This window comes from Ranitomeya imitator, chromosome 1 (assembly GCF_032444005.1).
Source record: "Ranitomeya imitator isolate aRanImi1 chromosome 1, aRanImi1.pri, whole genome shotgun sequence".
Lineage (NCBI taxonomy): Eukaryota > Metazoa > Chordata > Amphibia > Anura > Dendrobatidae > Ranitomeya > Ranitomeya imitator.
The window spans coordinates 568302279-568320436 of NC_091282.1; the positions used below are offsets into that span (position 1 = coordinate 568302279).

The following is an 18158-nucleotide window of genomic DNA, read 5'->3' on the forward strand; positions in this document are numbered from 1 at the left end:
ATGTCAGAATGGGGGTGCAGGATGGGTGCAGCACATGACAGGATGGGGACTCAGGATGGAGCAGCTCATGACAGGATGGGGATGCAGGATGGAGCAGCACATACCAGGATGGAGACCATATACCAATATAGATGCTAGCCACCCGGGCGTAGAACGGGTTCAATAGCTAGTATATATATATATATATATATATATATATATATATATATATATATATTCACTTATGCTATGTCTATATTTCTATTCTATGTATTCTATTGTAAGTTATCAGTGTGATTTTACTGTACACCGCACTGAATTGTCAGCTTTTTAAAGGACATCGGGATGTATTTCTTGCAAGTCACACCGATGGTCCGTGTGGTGTACAAGTTTTAATCGCACCCATAGACATGCATTGGTGAGTCTTGTCCGATATATGATGCAAATCGCAGCATGCTAGTGCAGCGCCCCAGGGTCCTCGCAGTTGGAGTAATATCATTCTCCTCTAGGGGGGAGTGATGTTACGTTTGGAGGCAATAAAGGAGATCTCTTTACCAGGTACCACAAACATACAACACATTTCATACTCCAATCCCCCAGGGGGAGCTATGCTCCTATTTACTAGGTCACTCTTCACAATTAGGTAAAACTGGTGGCCTGGAGAGGAAGTTAGGCAGTTGCTGGCTGAGCTTCGCTCAGGTAGTTGGTCCCTGACAGGGGTGGGAGCCTGTCAGAGGCCTAGACAGAAGGTCACGGAGCTGCACCTGCCCCACGTGCAGCAGTTACTAAGAAAGGACATGAACAGAGAACTGTATTGTAGAGGGTGAAGAAGTCATAGCAAAGGAGTAGATACCAGAAGGAGTTCTGCCCTGCACAGGCTGCCTCATTCTGAGGCGCAGGATCCCAGTAGCCGGAACACCGAGGGAGCAACAGTCCTTTATGCCTTGCTCCAGAGACCGGCAGGACAGCTAATTGCAAGTTACTGATCCGCCCCATACCCAGGAGGCAAGGTGGCACCCACGAGAGGCCAGGGCATGATAGAGTCCCTGTAAAAAGCCTCAAGCCACCGGTCATGCGGGTTTGTCCTATCCATCTGGGGGACAGAGAGAAAGATAACATCTACAACATCTGTGAGGACCTTATGAGAGGCTTAGCAGTAAGGTACTACAACACCAAGGCGCTAGAGGAAGGCTACTGATTTCCACCTGGATAAGGGGACTCTGGAATTGCCTCCAAACCGGCCAGACTCTGCATGCCCTGTGGTCTGTGCTCTGGACTGTGGATGCTGAAGTCTTCAGTAAAAGGTAAAGAGACTGCAACCTTGTGTCCTCGTTCTTCACTGCACCTCACACCGTCCACCATCTACACACTGGGAAGCCCTGGGGACATACTTCACCCGTGGGAAGGTATACCATCTAACTGCCATAACATCGCCCCAGCTGACCCCTTAAAGCAGCATCGGTCACCCTGACCGAATACCACAGGTGGCATCACAAATATTTCCCCTTTAAAGACCTTTCCCCCTTTTACACGGATGTCCCGAGGGCCACGGACCAGGTCAGCCACCGTGACATCCCCCTTGAGAACCGAAGGACCCGGTACCAAGTACCCCACGGCCCAATGGGGACGATTCACTGCAATTTCACTCTCATGTATAATACGGCCTAGAAAAAACAGATGATGGGAGCTGCCCCATAAATTAATAGTGGTCCAAGTGCTATGCGATGTTTTCTTGCATAGCACTCGTCCATATTCCTCTCTATTGTGACTCCGGTCTTAGGGGCAGGAACGCAACAGTCCTTAATTACCACCCTTACACAAGCACCATATACAAGTCCTATAATATCTGAATAGCTTTAGCAGAGTGACTGCCAAGGTGCCCATTCATACATTTTTATTCCTCTACTACATCTATTTTGCAAACATCCATACTCCTAAATTTTAGATATTTAGATAAGCGCAAAAAAGTAACATTTTGGACATTAATTATTGAATAAACTACTGGAGATTGTACTAGTAGCTTTAACATTTTCTACTCACTTTCCTTTTTCTTAAAAGAATAGTATCTGAAAGAAACACAACAGGCCTCAATAAATTGCTAAACCTAGAATTGCATAAAAACAATTCAAACTTGGTACAAACATCACATCTGCTCACAATGTGAATGCATTCTGGACAAAGGATATCCATCTAATTAAAAATATAATTGCAAATAAATAGATTTAGATTTGTTATCAAAATTTGAAGAAAACTTCAAACATGTTATCTGATTTATAAGACAGCTCTAATAAAAAAAAATAATAATAAAAATACCTGCTTATTTGCTTTAGCAAACTCCAAACCAATTCCTTCAACTCTTTTCCCTATATAACCAAGAGGACAGGGATCACAATGGAATCCAGGAGATGTGTTTACACAACGAACACGTGTAAAACAAGGATTTGCAGTGCACTAGAAAGACACAATAATATATTACGAATTTCAAAGAAACCACTTCTCACAATTGAATATTAGCAACCTCTTTACATCAGTAATACAAATAAATTGTGATCACAGCTTTTAGGGGTTTCAAACTTCATTGTAATATTAAACCCCATCTGAGCAGAAAATATTTCATATACTAAAATTGTCTAATAAAAACAGTACAGCTTTGGGTTTTCCAGGACAGTTTAAAGAATAAAAGCTGAAGACTAGAGATGGGCGAACTTGAACAGTAAAGTTTGGGGTCTGTACCGAACATCTATAGGGCACTGACCCCAAAATGGACTTCTACAGGTTCTGATCGGTGGTAAGATTATTACTACCGGGTAGGGGGCTGCAGCTCCCATGCTGTCAGATGACACCATGAGCCAGCAGGTGTGACTGGCAGTAAAAAGTTTACATTTGGTCACAGGCATTGGCAGCCAGAATAAAGCCCTTTTTTAATAAAAATACACCCCTTTTCACTTTTTTTTTAAATTTAAAAAATAAAGTTATTCTCACCCAAGTTTTACTGTCTCATTCCAAAATCCAAGTAAAGTTTGGGGTCTGTACCGAACATCTATTGGGCACTGACCCCAAAATGGACTTCTACAGGTTCTGATCGGTGGTAAGATTATTACTACCGGGTAGGGGGCTGCAGCTCCCATGCTGTCAGATGACACCATGAGCCAGCAGGTGTGACTGGCAGTAAAAAGTTTAAATTTGGTCACAGGCATTGGCAGCCAGAATAAAGCCCTTTTTTAATAAAAATACGCCCCTTTTCACTTTTTTTTAAATTAAAAAAATAAAGTTATTCTCACCCAAGTTTTACTGTCTCATTCCAAAATCCATGTCTGCGATAAGTGGTTTTCAACCTGTTTGGTGCCATGATGTGAATGTCCAGGGTGAAAACTGCGGGAGAATGAGCTCCTGTGAGTGGGGGATCAATGAATAGCAATGACATCATCAAGATTACCGCAGGTCAATGAGGCTGTGTTCCTAGATCACTTTGCTGTGACCCGGGCTGCTGAACTGTGGTGACCTCAGTGAGGTTACTGCTAGCACCATGAGAAAAAGTCTCATGGTGCAGTGTTAAGCTCAGTGAGTTCACTGCAGTTCACCATGATCTCACTGATTTCACTGCAGTTCATTGGCCCAGCTCACAGCAAAGTAAGGTGGGAACACAGTATCAGTGACCTATGGTAACCTTGATGACGTCACCGCTAGTCACTGACGCTGCCCTAGCAGCTCATTCTCCCATGGTTTTTAGCCTGGATAGTTGCATCTTGGCACCTTCCAGATTGAAAACCTCTTATCGCAGACATGGATTATGACATGGGACAGTATGTCTGTATGGTGTTGGATATGGTTGTTTTTTTGTTTTTTTGTTTTTTTTTAAAGGAGACCAGTGCTTTAATAGAATGGGCATTAGGTGAGTATTATTGTTTATTATTTTCATTTTTTTACGGAAGATGAGGGCTTCAATGGAATGGGTTTAAGGTGAGTATTGCTTTGATGACTGAGCCAATTTTAGCAATTCTGACCACTGTCACTTTATGAGGTTATAACTCTGGAACAGTGTTGAGCGACTTTTACTTTTATAGGATCGGGTCGGGTTTCACGAAACCCGACTTTTTCAAAAGTCGGGTCGAGTGAAATCGGCCGATCCTATAAAAAAGTCGGGTCGGGGTCGGCCGAAACTCGAAACCCAATGCAGTGCATTGGGTTTCCAATGGTTCCCAGGCTCTGAAGGAGAGGAAACTCTCCTTCAGGCCCTGCGATCCATATTTAAGTGTAAAATAATAATATAATAATAATATATATGAGTATATATGAGAATAATATATATGAGTATATACCTAATAGGAATATACTCACCCTCGGACGCGCCCTGCTTCTTTCCGGCAGCCTTCCTTCCTTCGAATCAGCGCTTCCAGGACCTTCGGTGACATCGCGGTGACGTCATGGCTTCTGATTGGTCGCGCGAGCGGTCACATGGGCGGTCGCGCGACCAATCACAAGCCGTGACGTCACCGCAGGTCCTGGAAGCGCTGATTCGAAGGAAGGAAGGTTCCCGGTTAGTACCAAGGCGCGTCAGAGGGTAAGTATAGCGATATTTTTTATTTTAATTCTTTATTTTACACTTAAATCTGAATTCCGATACCAATTCCCGATATCTTAAACATATCGGGAATCGGTATCGGAATTCCGATTCCAGATTCAGAAGATCGCCGACTTCATGGCCGACCCCACACAGGGGTCGGGTCGGGTTTCATGAAACCTGACTTTGCCAAAAGTCGGCGACTTCTGAAAATTGCCGACCCGTTTCGCTCAACCCTACTCTGGAACGCTTCAACGGATCCCACTGATTCTGAGACTGTTTTTTCGTGACATATTGTACTTCATGCTAGTGGTAACATTTCTTCGATATTACTTGCGATTATTTATGAAAAAAATGGAAATATGGCAAAAAAAATTAAAATTTTGCAATTTTCAAAATTTTTATTTTTATGCCCATAAATCAGAGAGATATGTCACAAAAAATAGTTAATAAATAACATTTCCCACATGTCTACTTTACATCAGCACAATTTTGGAAACAAAATTTTTTTTTGTTAGGGAGTTATAAGGGTTAAAAGTTGACCAGCAATTTCTCATTTTTACAACACCTTTTTTTTTTTAGGGACCACATCACATTTGAAGTCATTTTGAGGGGTCTATGTGATAGAAAATAATGAAGTGTGACACCATTCTAAAAACTACACCCCTCAAGGTTCTCAAAACCACATTCAAGAAGTTTATTAACCCTTTACGTGCTTCACAGGAACTGAAACAATGTGGAAGGAAAAAATGAACATTTAACTTTTTTTTTTAAAAACATTTTAATTCAGAACCATTTTTTTTATTTTCACAAGTGTAAAAACAGAAATGTAACCATAAATTTTATTACGCAATTTCTCCTGAATACGCCAATACCCCATATGTGGGGGTGAACCACTGTTTGGGCGCACCGCAGAACTTGGAAGTGAAGGAGCGCCGTGTGACTTTTTCAATGCAGAATTGGCTGGAATTGAGATCGGACGCCATGTCACGTTTAGAGAGCCCCTGATGTGCCTAAACAGTGGAAACCCCCCACAAGTGACACCATTTTGTAAACTAGACCCCTTAAGGAACTTATCTAGATGTGTGGTGAGCACTTTGAACCCCCAAGAGCTTCACAGAAGTTTATAACGTAGAGCCGTGAAAATAAAAAATCGCATTTGTTTACACAAAAATGATCTTTTCGCCCACAAATTCTTATTTTCACAAGGGTGACAGGAGAAATTAGACCACATAAGTTGTTGTGCGATTTCTCCTGAATACGTCGATACCCCATATGTGAGGGTAAACCACTGTTTGGGCGCACCGCAGAGCTTGGAAGTGAAGGAGCGCCGTTTTACTTTTTCAATGTAGAATTGGCAGGAATTGAGATTGGATGCCATGTCGCGTTTGGAGAGCCCCTGATGTGCCTAAACAGTGGAAACCTCCCACAAGTGACACCATTTTGGAAACTAGACCCCTTAAGGAACTTATCTAGATGTGTGGTGAGCACTTTGAACCCCCATGTGCTTCACAGAAGTTTATAACGTGGAGCCGTAAAAATAAGAAAAAAATCGCATTTTTTCGACAAAAATGATCTTTCTGCCCCCAAATTTTTATTTTCACAAGGGTAACAGGAGAAATTAGACCACAAAAGTTGTAGAGTAATTTCTCCTGAGTATGTCCATACCCAATATGTGGGGGTAAACCACTGTTTGGGCGCACCACAGAGCTTGGAAGAGAAGGATTGCCGTTTGACTTTTTCAATGTAGAATTGTCTGGAATTGAGATCGGACACCATGTTGCGTTTGGAGAGCCCCTGATGTGCCTGAACAGTGGAAACCCCCCACAAGTGACACCATTTTGGAAACTAGACCCCTTAAGGAACTTATCTAGATGTGTGGTGACTGGTGAGCACTTTGAACCCCCATGTGCTTCACAGAAGTTTATAACGTTGAGCCGTGAAAATAAAAAAAAAAAATCGCATTTTTTCCACAAAAATGATCTTTTTGCCCCCAAATTTTTATTTTCACAAGGGTAACAGGAGAAATTAGACAACAAAATTTGTAGTGCAATTTCTCCTGAGTACGTCGATACCCAATATGTGGGGATAAACCACTGTTTGGGCGCACCACAGAGCTTGGAAGAGAAGGAGTGCCGTTTTACTTTTTCAATGTAGAATTGAGATCGAACGCCATGTCGCGTTTGGAGAGCCCCTGATGTGCCTAAACAGTGGAAACCCCCCACAAGTGACCCCATTTTGGAAACTAGACCCCCCATGGAACTTATCAAGATGTGTGGTGAGAACTTTGAATGCCCAAGTGCTTCACAGAAGTTTAGAAAGCAGAGTCGTGAAAATAAAAAATAAAAAATTTTCCACAAAAAAGATTTTTTTGGCCCCCAAGTTTTTATTTTCACAAGGGTAACAAGAGAAATCGGACCCCAAAAGTTGTTGTCCAATTTGTCCTGAGTATGCTGGTACCCCATATGTGGGGGTAAACCACTGTTTGGGCGCACGGCAGAGCTTGGAAGGAAGGAGCGCCGTTTTGGAATGCTTTGATTGAATGGTCTGCGGGCGTTATGTTGCGTTTGCAAAGCCCCTGATGTACCTAAACAGTAGAAACCCTCCACAAGTGACCCCAAAGATTTTCCTGGTGCCGGCTGGGGGGCGCACTGCGCATGCGCCCGCCATTTTGAAGATGGCGGCGCCCATCGGGAGCCACGAGGAGCACCGGGGGAGACAGGTAAGTATTGGGGGGTTACTGTTGTGAATTCTGCTCTTGGCCTCCCTCCGGTGGTTGTTGATGGTAATGCAGTTATTCCTGAGCAGCAGTCTTGGACAGGTGTTTCTGCTAATTGCAATTCTGACTGGGGTATTAAGCTGTGCAGGACTCTTTAGTCCTTGCCAGTAGTCAATGTTCCTTTGGAAGTGTTGGTCCTCTGCCTGGCCTCTCCTGCTTGCTGCCAATTCAGCTAAGATAAGTGTTTGCTTCATTTTTTAGACACACTGCTGTGTGTTTATTTTCTTTGCTTATCTTGTTTCTATTTTGCTCCTGCTAGACTGTGCCTGATGTTTTTCTCAGTCTAGTTGGACTCGCTGGAGTCGCAGATATACTCTCCACATCTTTAGTTAGGTGGTGGAGTTTTTGTATTTTTCTGCTGTGGATATTTTGTAGTGTTTTATGCTGACCGCATAGTATCCTGCACTGTCCTTTCCTATCTAGGTAGAAGTGGCCTCCTTTGCTTATCCCTGTCTTCTGTCTGCATGTGTCTTTTCCTCTCCTACTCACAGTCATTATTTGTGGGGGGCTACCTATCCTTTGGGGATCTACTCTGAGGCAAGAGAGTTTTCCTATTTCCATCTTTAGGGATATTTAGTCCTTAGACTGTGTCGAGGTGTCTAGGTCTGGTTAGGCACACCCCACGGCTACTTCTAGTTGCGTTGATAGGATCAGGGTTTGCGGTCAGTAAAGTTACCACTGCTCCAGAGAAGGTCTTTTCATGCTGCTCCAAGGCCACCTGATCACAACAGTACTACTGGCCAACAATGAGTTAATTGCATCTCAGAAGAAGGGAGGAAAGATCTTGAGCCATTTTTTTCTCCAGTCTGTTTTGTCTTCTCCTCCCTCTTTATCTCTGGGTGGCTGAAGAGCCTTGTGCTAGCATGAATGTTCAGGAATTAGTTTCTCGTATAGACCAGCTTGCTGCTAGAGTACAGGGTATTTCTGATTACATTGTTCAGACTCCTGCTTTAGAGCCGAAGATACCTACTCCTGATTTGTTTTTTGGTGACAGGTCCAAATTTTTGGGTTTTAAAAACAACTGTAAACTGTTTTTTGCATTGAAACCTCGATCCTCCGGTGATTCCATTCAACAAGTTAAAATCATCATTTCCCTGCTGCGTGGTGATCCACAGGATTGGGCATTTTCCCTGGAATCTGGGGATCCTGCTTTGCTTAATGTAGACTCCTTCTTTCAGGCGTTAGGATTACTGTATGATGAACCTAATTCTGTGGATCAAGCTGAGAAGACCTTGTTGGCCCTGTCTCAGGGTCAAGAGGCGGCAGAATTGTATTGTGAGAAATTCAGAAAATGGTCTGTATTGACTAAATGGAATAATGATGCTTTGGCGGCAATTTTCAGAAAGGGTCTTTCTCAATCTGTTAAAGATGTTATGGTGGGGATTCCCACACCCTCCAATCTGAGTGATTCTATGTCTCTGGCCATTCAGATTGATCGGCGCTTGCGGGAGCGCAGAACTGTGCGCGCTATGGCGTTATCCTCAGAGCAAATTCCTGAGCCAATGCAATGTGATAGGATTCTGTCTAGAATGAAACAACAAGGTTTTAGATGTCAGAATAGGTTGTGTTATTGTGGCAACGCTTCCCATGTCATTTCTGTCTGCCCTAAGCGGACCAAGAGGATCGCCAGTTCATTTACCATCAGTACTGTACAACCTAAATTTCTGTTATCTGTGTCCTTGATCTGTTCATTGTCATCATTTTCTGTCATGGCGTTTGTGGATTCAGGCGCTGCCTTGAACTTAATGGACTTTGAGTTTGCCAGGCGTTGTGGTTTTCCCTTGCAGCCTTTGCAGAACCCTATTCCTTTAAGGGGCATTGATGCTACACCCTTTGCTAAAAATAAGCCCCAGTTTTGGACACAGGTGACTATGCGCATGGCGCCAGCCCATCAGGAAGATTGTCGATTTCTGGTGTTGCATAATTTGCATGATGCTATCGTGCTGGGTTTTCCATGGTTGCAAGTACATAATCCTGTTTTGCATTGGAAGTCCATGTCTGTGACTAGTTGGGGTTTTCAGGGGGTTCATAATGATGTTCCTCTGATGTCTATCGCCCCTTCTCCCTCTTCTGAAATTCCGGAGTTTTTGTCTGATTTTCAGGATGTATTCGATGAGCCCAAGTCCAGTTTCCTTCCACCACACAGGGACTGTGATTGTGCTATTGACTTGATTCCAGGCTGTAAGTTTCCTAAGGGCCGACTTTTCAACCTGTCTGTACCTGAACATACCGCTATGTGGAGCTATATTAAGGAGTCTTTGGAGAAAGGGCATATTCGGCCATCTTCTTCACCGTTGGGAGCGGGGTTCTTTTTTGTTGCTAAAAAAGATGGTTCCTTAAGACCCTGTATTGATTATCGCCTCTTGAATAAGATCACGGTCAAGTTTCAATATCCTTTACCTTTGCTTTCCGATTTGTTTGCTAGGATTAAGGGAGCTAGTTGGTTTACTAAGATTGACCTTCAGGGGGCTTATAATCTTGTTCGTAGTAAGCAGGGTGATGAATGGAAAACTGCGTTTAACACGCCCGAGGGCCATTTTGAATACCTTGTCATGCCATTCGGACTCTCTAATGCTCCATCTGTTTTTCAGTCCTTCATGCATGATATCTTCCGGGATTATCTTGATAAATTCCTGATTGTATATTTGGACGATATTTTGATTTTTTCCGATGATTGGGAGTTTCATGTGCAGCAGGTCAGGATGGTATTTCAGATCCTTCGTGACAATGCCTTGTTTGTGAAAGGGTCTAAGTGTCTTTTTGGGGTGCAGAAGGTTTCCTTTTTGGGCTTTATTTTTTCTCCCTCGTCTATAGAGATGGATCCGGTTAAGGTTCAGGCCATTCATGATTGGATTCAGCCCACATCCGTGAAGAACCTTCAGAAATTTTTGGGTTTTGCTAATTTTTATCGCCGTTTCATTGCTAATTTTTCCAGCGTGGTTAAACCCTTGACTGATTTGACGAAGAAGGGTGCTGATGTGGCGAATTGGTCCCCTGCGGCTGTCTCTGCCTTTCAGGAACTTAAGCATCGTTTTACTTCTGCTCCTGTGTTGCGTCAACCGGATGTTTCTCTTCTGTTTCAGGTTGAGTTTGACACTTCTGAGATTGGGGCAGGGGCTGTTTTGTCTCAGAGGGATCCTGTTGGTTCCTTAATGAAACTGTGTGCCTTCTTTTCCCGTAAGTTTTCGCCTGCTGAACGCAATTATGATGTCGGCAATCGGGAGTTGTTGGCTATGAAGTGGGCGTTTGAGGAGCGGCGACATTGGCTTGAGGGAGCTAAGCACCCTATTGTGGTCTTGACCGATCATAAGAATCTGATTTACCTCGAGTCTGCCAAACGGTTGAATCCTAGACAGGCTCGATGGTCCTTGTTTTTTTCTCATTTTGATTTTGTGGTCTCGTACCTTCCGGGTTCTAAGAATATTAAGGCTGATGCCCTCTCTAGAAGTTTTTTGCCTGATTCTCCTGAGGTCTTGGAACCAGTCGGTATTTTGAAGGAAGGGCTGGTCCTTTCTGCCATTTCCCCTGATTTACGACGGGTTCTTCAGAAATTTCAGGCTGACAAACCTGATCATTGTCCTGTGGGGAAGCTGTTTGTTCCTGACAGATGGACTAGTAGAGTGATTTCTGAGGTTCACTGTTCTGTGTTGGCTGGTCATCCTGGCATTTTTAGTACCAGAGACTTGGTTGGTAGGTCATTTTGGTGGCCTTCTTTATAGCGTGATGTGCGGTCTTTTGTGCAGTCCTGTGGGACTTGTGCGCGGGCCAAGCCTTGTTGCTACCGCGCTAGTGGGTTGCTTTTGCCATTGCCGGTCCCTGAGAGGCCCTGGACGCATATTTCTATGGATTTTATTTCCGATCTTCCTGTTTCTCAGAGGATGTCTGTTATCTGGGTTGTTTGTGACCGATTCTCTAAGATGGTTCATTTGGTGCCTTTGCCTAAATTGCCTTCCTCTTCTGATTTGGTTCCGTTGTTTTTTCAGCATGTGGTCCGTTTGCATGGTATTCCTGAGAATATTGTGTCCGACAGAGGTTCCCAGTTTGTTTCTAGGTTTTGGCGGGCCTTTTGTGCTAGGCTGGGCATTGATTTGTCTTTTTCTTCTGCATTTCATCCTCAGACAAATGGCCAGACCGAGCGTACTAATCAGACTTTGGAGACTTATTTGAGATGCTTTGTGTCTGCTGATCAGGATGATTGGGTGGCTTTTTTGCCATTGGCCGAGTTTGCCCTTAATAATCGGGCTAGTTCGGCTACTTTGGTTTCGCCTTTTTTTTGTAATTTTGGTTTTCATCCTCGTTTTTCTTCTGGGCAGGTTGAGTCTTCTGACTTTCCTGGTGTGGATTCTGTGGTTAACAGGTTGCAGCAGATTTGGGCTCAGTTGGTGGACAATTTGGTGTTGTCTCAGGAGGAGGCTCAACGTTTTGCTAACGCTTTTGCTAACGCTGTGTTGGTTCCCGGCTTCGGGTTGGGGATCTGGTTTGGTTATCTTCCCGTCATGTTCCTATGAAGGTCTCTTCTCCTAAGTTTAAGCCTCGGTTTATTGGTCCTTATAGGATTTCTGAGATTATTAATCCGGTGTCTTTTCGTCTGGCGCTTCCGGCCTATTTTGCTATCCATAATGTCTTCCATAGATCTTTGTTGCGGAAATATGTGGAGCCCGTTGTTCCCTCTGTTGATCCTCCGGCCCCTGTGTTGGTCGATGGGGAGTTGGAATATGTGGTTGAGAAGATTTTGGATTCTCGTTTTTCGAGGCGGAAGCTTCAGTACCTTGTCAAATGGAAGGGTTATGGCCAGGAGGATAATTCTTGGGTTTCGGCCTCTGATGTCCATGCCGCTGATTTGGTTCGTGCCTTTCATCTTGCTCGTCCTGACCGGCCTGGGGGCTCTGGTGAGGGTTCGGTGACCCCTCCTCAAGGGGGAGGTACTGTTGTGAATTCTGCTCTTGGGCTCCCTTCGGTGGTTGTTGATGGTAATGCAGTTATTCCTGAGCAGCAGTCTTGGACAGGTGTTTCTGCTAATTGCAATTCTGACTGGGGTATTTAGCTGTGCAGGACTCTTTAGTCCTTGCCAGTAGTCAATGTTCCTTTGGAAGTGTTGGTCCTCTGCCTGGCCTCTCCTGCTTGCTGCCAATTCAGCTAAGATAAGTGTTTGCTTCATTTTTTAGACACACTGCTGTGTGTTTATTTTCTTTGCTTATCTTGTTTCTATTTTGTTCCTGCTAGACTGTGCCTGATGTTTTTCTCAGTCTAGTTGGACTCGCTGGAGTCGCAGATATACTCTCCACATCTTTAGTTAGGTGGTGGAGTTTTTGTATTTTTCTGCTGTGGATATTTTGTAGTGTTTTATGCTGACCGCATAGTATCCTGTACTATCCTTTCCTATCTAGTAACCCAAGAGAAAAATGGACACAATGAGCTAAAATATAACAATTTTATTGAAAGAACCATATATATCAATTTAACAAATGTAGAGAATAAAAACCAAATAACAAGATGCAAAAATGAGATAAAAGAGGCGACACTAGTACCACACACGGCACAAATGGTATATAAATAGAGCAAAAAGAATATTATTGCAAACAAATATCTTGATACAAAAACTACCAATACAAAACAGCCCTAAATAAAGACCATATACAATGCAAAATGCAGATAGTGAAGGTCAAGCTGTCAAATTAAGTATGCAAATATATGGCAGGAAAAGTAATCAGTGTATGATATACATGTTCACATAATGAGTACTAATACAGGACGATCAACACTATGAAATGCAGAGAGTAAATTAGAATAAAGTGCCTAGTGCAGATGTATATATACTGAGAAGTAACCAATACCATCAGTTGAGAGCTCAGTATATATTGAAAGTGGCAAAGTGTACTATATGTCATAAGTAAGCCAAGACCGAAGGTATGGGTATAGATAGGTCATCTAGGGAGAGTCCCATATAATAGAGTAGGACCTAAGGTCTGCCACCAGAATATATAAAAAATGAAAATGCATACATAGAGTACCGACCTGTAGCCGTGTGCGGGAGAGGGAGCTACCTTTCCTATCTAGGTAGAAGTGGCCTCCTTTGCTTATCCCTGTTTTCTGTCTGCGTGTGTCTTTTCCTCTCCTACTCACAGTCATTATTTGTGGGGGCTACCTATCCTTTGGGGATCTACTCTGAGGCAAGAGAGTTTTCCTATTTCCATCTTTAGGGATATTTAGTCCTTAGGCTGTGTCGAGGTGTCTAGGTCTGGTTAGGCACACCCCACGGCTACTTCTAGTTGCGGTGATAGAATCAGGGTTTGCGGTCAGTAAAGTTACCACTGCTCCAGCGAAGGTGTTTTCATGCTGCTCCAAGGCCACCTGATGACAACAGGCTACCTGGGACCCCATTTCTCTGTCCTCTGATGTGCGATCTCCAGATGCAACGGGTGTTCAGAGTCAGGAGAGGAACATTCCAGAGAAGTGGTATATGTTATTATTTATGCCTGCATCGTGGGCCTAGCTAACCCTGTGCGGGCTGTGCCGAGTGCTACCATTTTGCCCAGAGGGCCATGTTTATTCTGTACTTAAACTTGGTTTATACCGCAGCTAATAAACCAAGTGCATCCTTAAAGACACAGTGTTCCCATGTCTACCACAGTGTGCAGCTGAGTGAGACAAAGTACACACACACATATATATATATATATATATATATATATATATATATATGTTAGGACTGGCGGAACACACCGAGTAAATAGTGAGATGATATTTGGTGCGTTCGCACCCTTGGGTCCACCGTGCAGGAGAGAACCTGCTGCTGGCAAATGGTGGCACTATATGGCGGTGGAAGCGAACTCTGTTACGTCACAGGGTCGCGGTACCGCACAAAGAGTGCAAGCAAGGAGACTCGGGAATAGAGTTCGTCTAGACCAATTGCGCTCAACACCGCTACTGGGCGTCAGACTATAACAAATAATAGTAAATTAAAGCACAAGAGTGCGAGCAGTGCCGCACTGGCGGACGCCACCAACCACCCAGACTAGGGTTAGAGAAGCACTCTATTAGCGCACTGCGCCGCACTGGTGGTTACAGCAATAGACGCTGCATCGTATGTTTTAATGTTGATAGCTTAGTCAAGCGCTAGACAGCAGACATCCACCTTTTACGAGCAGTCGTACACAAGGGAGGGGAAGTTTAAAGAATGACTTGCACTCATCAACACACACACGTTTTCAAATGTACACTAGCGCATGGTCATGCGGTCATGCGAACCTTTTATAGCTGCAGCAAGTACAGGACCTTCCCAGAAGGACCAATGGGAGGCTGCCACAGAAGTTGAGCACCTTCAGGACCTTCCCAGAGGACAAATGGGATTTGCTGCAGTATCTGAGCATGTGACCCTTGATCTCCAACGAGAGATCTTACCCTGGGCATGCTCAGAAGGGGAAAAGTAGGACTTAGTCCCAAAAACGTCTGCTCGCCGCTGCCCAGTACTGGCTACAATGGCAGAAGCTGGGAAGGCAGCATTAACCCTTTGCACAGACTGATTGAGACGCTGGGACCGACGTCTCCACTGAGTAGACTCCACTGCGGCAGGAGAAGAATGGGAGACCGCAGCGGAGATGACCCAAGATTACTCCTGTGCAGAAGCGGGAACTCGACCCCTAACATATATATATATATATATATATATATATATATATATATATACATACACAGTATATATATATTCACATATACCCACACCCATTTAAAATGGATCTGCCACCAGATTTCAGCATACATCAATAACTAGATCTATTAGATGTGCTTGTTGAACTTAATTTAAAAGTCTATGCCAGTCTGGCTGCATTTTCCTGGTATTAACAAGTGAAAAAGCATAGTCTTGCAGGGCTGTAGGAGGTCTCGGCAGTATCAGAGAGAAAGGACATTGACAGTCAAGCTAGTTGGTCAGATAATAAACTTAAGCTTTAAGCAGCCATTTTGAGAAGAATTACATGAAATTTACCACCGTTATTGGGTGTACCAGTTCTGCATAATATTACAAATAGTTTGTGTTGTGAAATCTGGTGACCGCTCCACTTTAAAATCTAACCTTTAACCCCTTCAAGTCGCGGCCCTTTTTCATTTTTGCGTTTTCGTTTTTCACTTCCCTCCTTCCCTGAGCCATAACTTTTTTATTTTTCCGTCAATATGGTCATGTGAGGGCTTATTTTCTGCGGGACAAGTTGTACTTTTGAATGACGCCATTGGTTTTACCATGTCTTTTACTAGAAAACGGGAAAAAAAATCCAAGTGCGGTGAAATTGCAAAAAAAGTGCAATCCTACACTTGTTTTTTGTTTGGCTTTTTTGCTAGGTTCACTAAATGCTAAAATTAACCTGCCATTATGATTCTCTAGGTCATTACGAGTTCATAGACACCTAACATGACTAGGTTATTTTTTATCTAAGTGGTGAAAAAAAATTTCAAACTTTGCTAAAAAAAAAAAAAAAAAAAAGTGCCATTTTCCGATACCCGTAGCGTCTCCATTTTTCGTGATCTGGGGTCGCGTGAGGGCTTATTTTTTGCGTGCCAAGCTGATGTTTTTAATGATACCATTTTTGCGCAGATACGTTCTTTTGATCGCTCGTTATTGCAGTTTAATGCAATGTCGCGGCGACCAAAAAAACGTAATTCTGGCGTTTCGGATTTTTTTCTCGCTACGCCGTTTAGCGATCAGGTTAATGCTTTTTTTTAATTGATAGATCGGGCGATTCTGAACACGGCGATACCAAATATGTGTATGTTTGATTTTTTTTTTTATTGTTTTATTTAGGATGGGGCGAAAGGCGGGTGATTTAAACTTTTATATTTTTTATATTTTTTTCATATTTTTAAAAACATTTTTTTTTACTTGTGCCATGCTTCAATAGCCTCCATGGGAGGCTAGAAGCTGGCATAGCCTGATCGGCTCTGCTACATAGCAGCGATCATCAGATCGCTGCTATGTAGCTGAAATGCAGGTGTGCTGTGAGCGCCGACCACAGGGGGGCGCTCACAGCAGGCCTGCATCAGTAACTATAGAGGTCTCAAGGACCTCTATGGTTACCTTCCTGATGCATCGCCGACCCCCGATCATGTGACGGGGGTCGGCGATGACGTCATATCCGGCCGCCCGGCCGGATGCGGTAGTTAAATGCCGCTGTCTGTGTTTGACAGCGGCATTTAACAGGTTAATAGCGGCGGGTGAATAGCGATTTCACCCGCCGCTATTGCGCGCACAAGTCAGCTGTACAAAACAGCTGACATGTCGCGACTTTGATGTGGGCTCACCGCCGGAGCCCACATCAAAGGGGGTGACACGGCATGCGCAGTACTAGTACGGCGCATGTCGTGAAGGGGTTAAGGCTGACATACACTACCTGTTGGCCTAAGCACAGGTAGAATAAAGACATATTTGGTGGATATTGTGGCTATGTATAATGGAGGAATTGTCGCCTTTTATCACTATACAAGTAATCAAGCCTGTGTATTTCAAGTCTAACTGAAACCAATTTAGAAACCAGGGGTACATCCAAGACTCTGGACAGACAGGATCCATTCTATTATCTTGATTTTTAGGGAATACTTTCTCTGACTAGCTCATTAGTTAAAGAAGCGAACATGTCAATGAATTGGGCAATATTGCCTTTGGAATACAGGTAATATGAAAATACTTTACCTCATTAATGTCAGTACAGACAGTTCCATTTCCAGTATAGCCAGGTGGACATGAACCACACTTAAATCCAGATGGAGTTTCAGTACAAGTGACTCCTGAGAAGCAGGGATTAGGAAGACATTTTTTGGGATAAGCTATAGTAACAACTTGACTTTTACTGGGAATTGCATGTATACCTATGAAGAATCAAATAACAAGTAGTTAATTGTAAATACACACCTTAAAATAAAATAACAAAAATAATACTTTATTACATTTTCTTAACAGTAATTAGCCATGATGTGTTGTTTTTCTATACCTCTGCAAGAATAGAAAAGTCTTAAAATTCTTAAAAGTTAGTTGCACTTTCAAACTCTAAAACCTTTCATTTTTTCACACCATATTCATACGTGTCAAAAAAAGTATCTCAGTAGCTTTAAAGATCTATCGCCCCAGTCATAAACTCACTCTCCAGCGTTTTCACCGTTCTTCAGCACCGCTCCGTGGTGCCATCTTGTAAGGGCATCTTCTGACTGGCTGGAGGTTAGAAGCTAATGTAAGTACAGATGAGAGAACCTTTCAAGGTTCGAATTGGCTCGACGAACATACACAAACCCCATTAATTTTAATGGGAGAGCAAACAACACCTTAAGGAGTGACAAAAAGCTTCCCAAAAAGCTAAAATTAGGGCCAGACAGCATGAAAAATGGCCATAATTGACCTACAGTAGATATTTGCAAATGACACAGCTGCAGTCAGCCATGGGCCATGCATGAGGTATCAGGGTCTGGGTCAGCATTTACAGCTTGAAGTTTCAATGAGGATGTGGTGGTGAAGGGAGCAGTGTAAGCCTTTCTAGCTGGGAGCCCTGATACCTCATGCAACACCTCCAATTTTTTTTTCCAGCCACACTCAGATGGCAAAAACATCAGTTTCATACAGTACTATTGGAAGAAAAATGTAAGGAAAGTAACACAGGTCGTTGTGTGAAAGTAAGTGCAGTCCTGCCTGTCTGTGAGCCCTACTTACACAGGCAACCCACCAAATGGAGACCCAGCTTGGACAGTCCACATTTAAAAAAATTATTGTCACACACCACTAAACTGGCATCAATATCCACAGAATAATAGGCCTCTGACACACTTTCTACTACAGGCAACTGCCAGATGGAGACCCATCTT

General features: G+C 43.4%; 1 protein-coding gene across 1 annotated transcript in view; it reads right to left on the reverse strand.

Moving 5' to 3' along the window:
- Positions 1-18158, reverse strand: part of LOC138679350 (cartilage oligomeric matrix protein-like) — a 674654-nt gene that overhangs the window by 431291 nt on the left and 225205 nt on the right. Inside the window, exons 4-5 of the mRNA XM_069767792.1 lie at positions 16999-17174; positions 2293-2430 (exon numbers count right to left, since the gene is read on the reverse strand). Coding sequence (XP_069623893.1) covers positions 2293-2430; positions 16999-17174 — 314 coding nt within the window. The remainder of the gene's footprint in view (positions 1-2292; positions 2431-16998; positions 17175-18158) is intronic.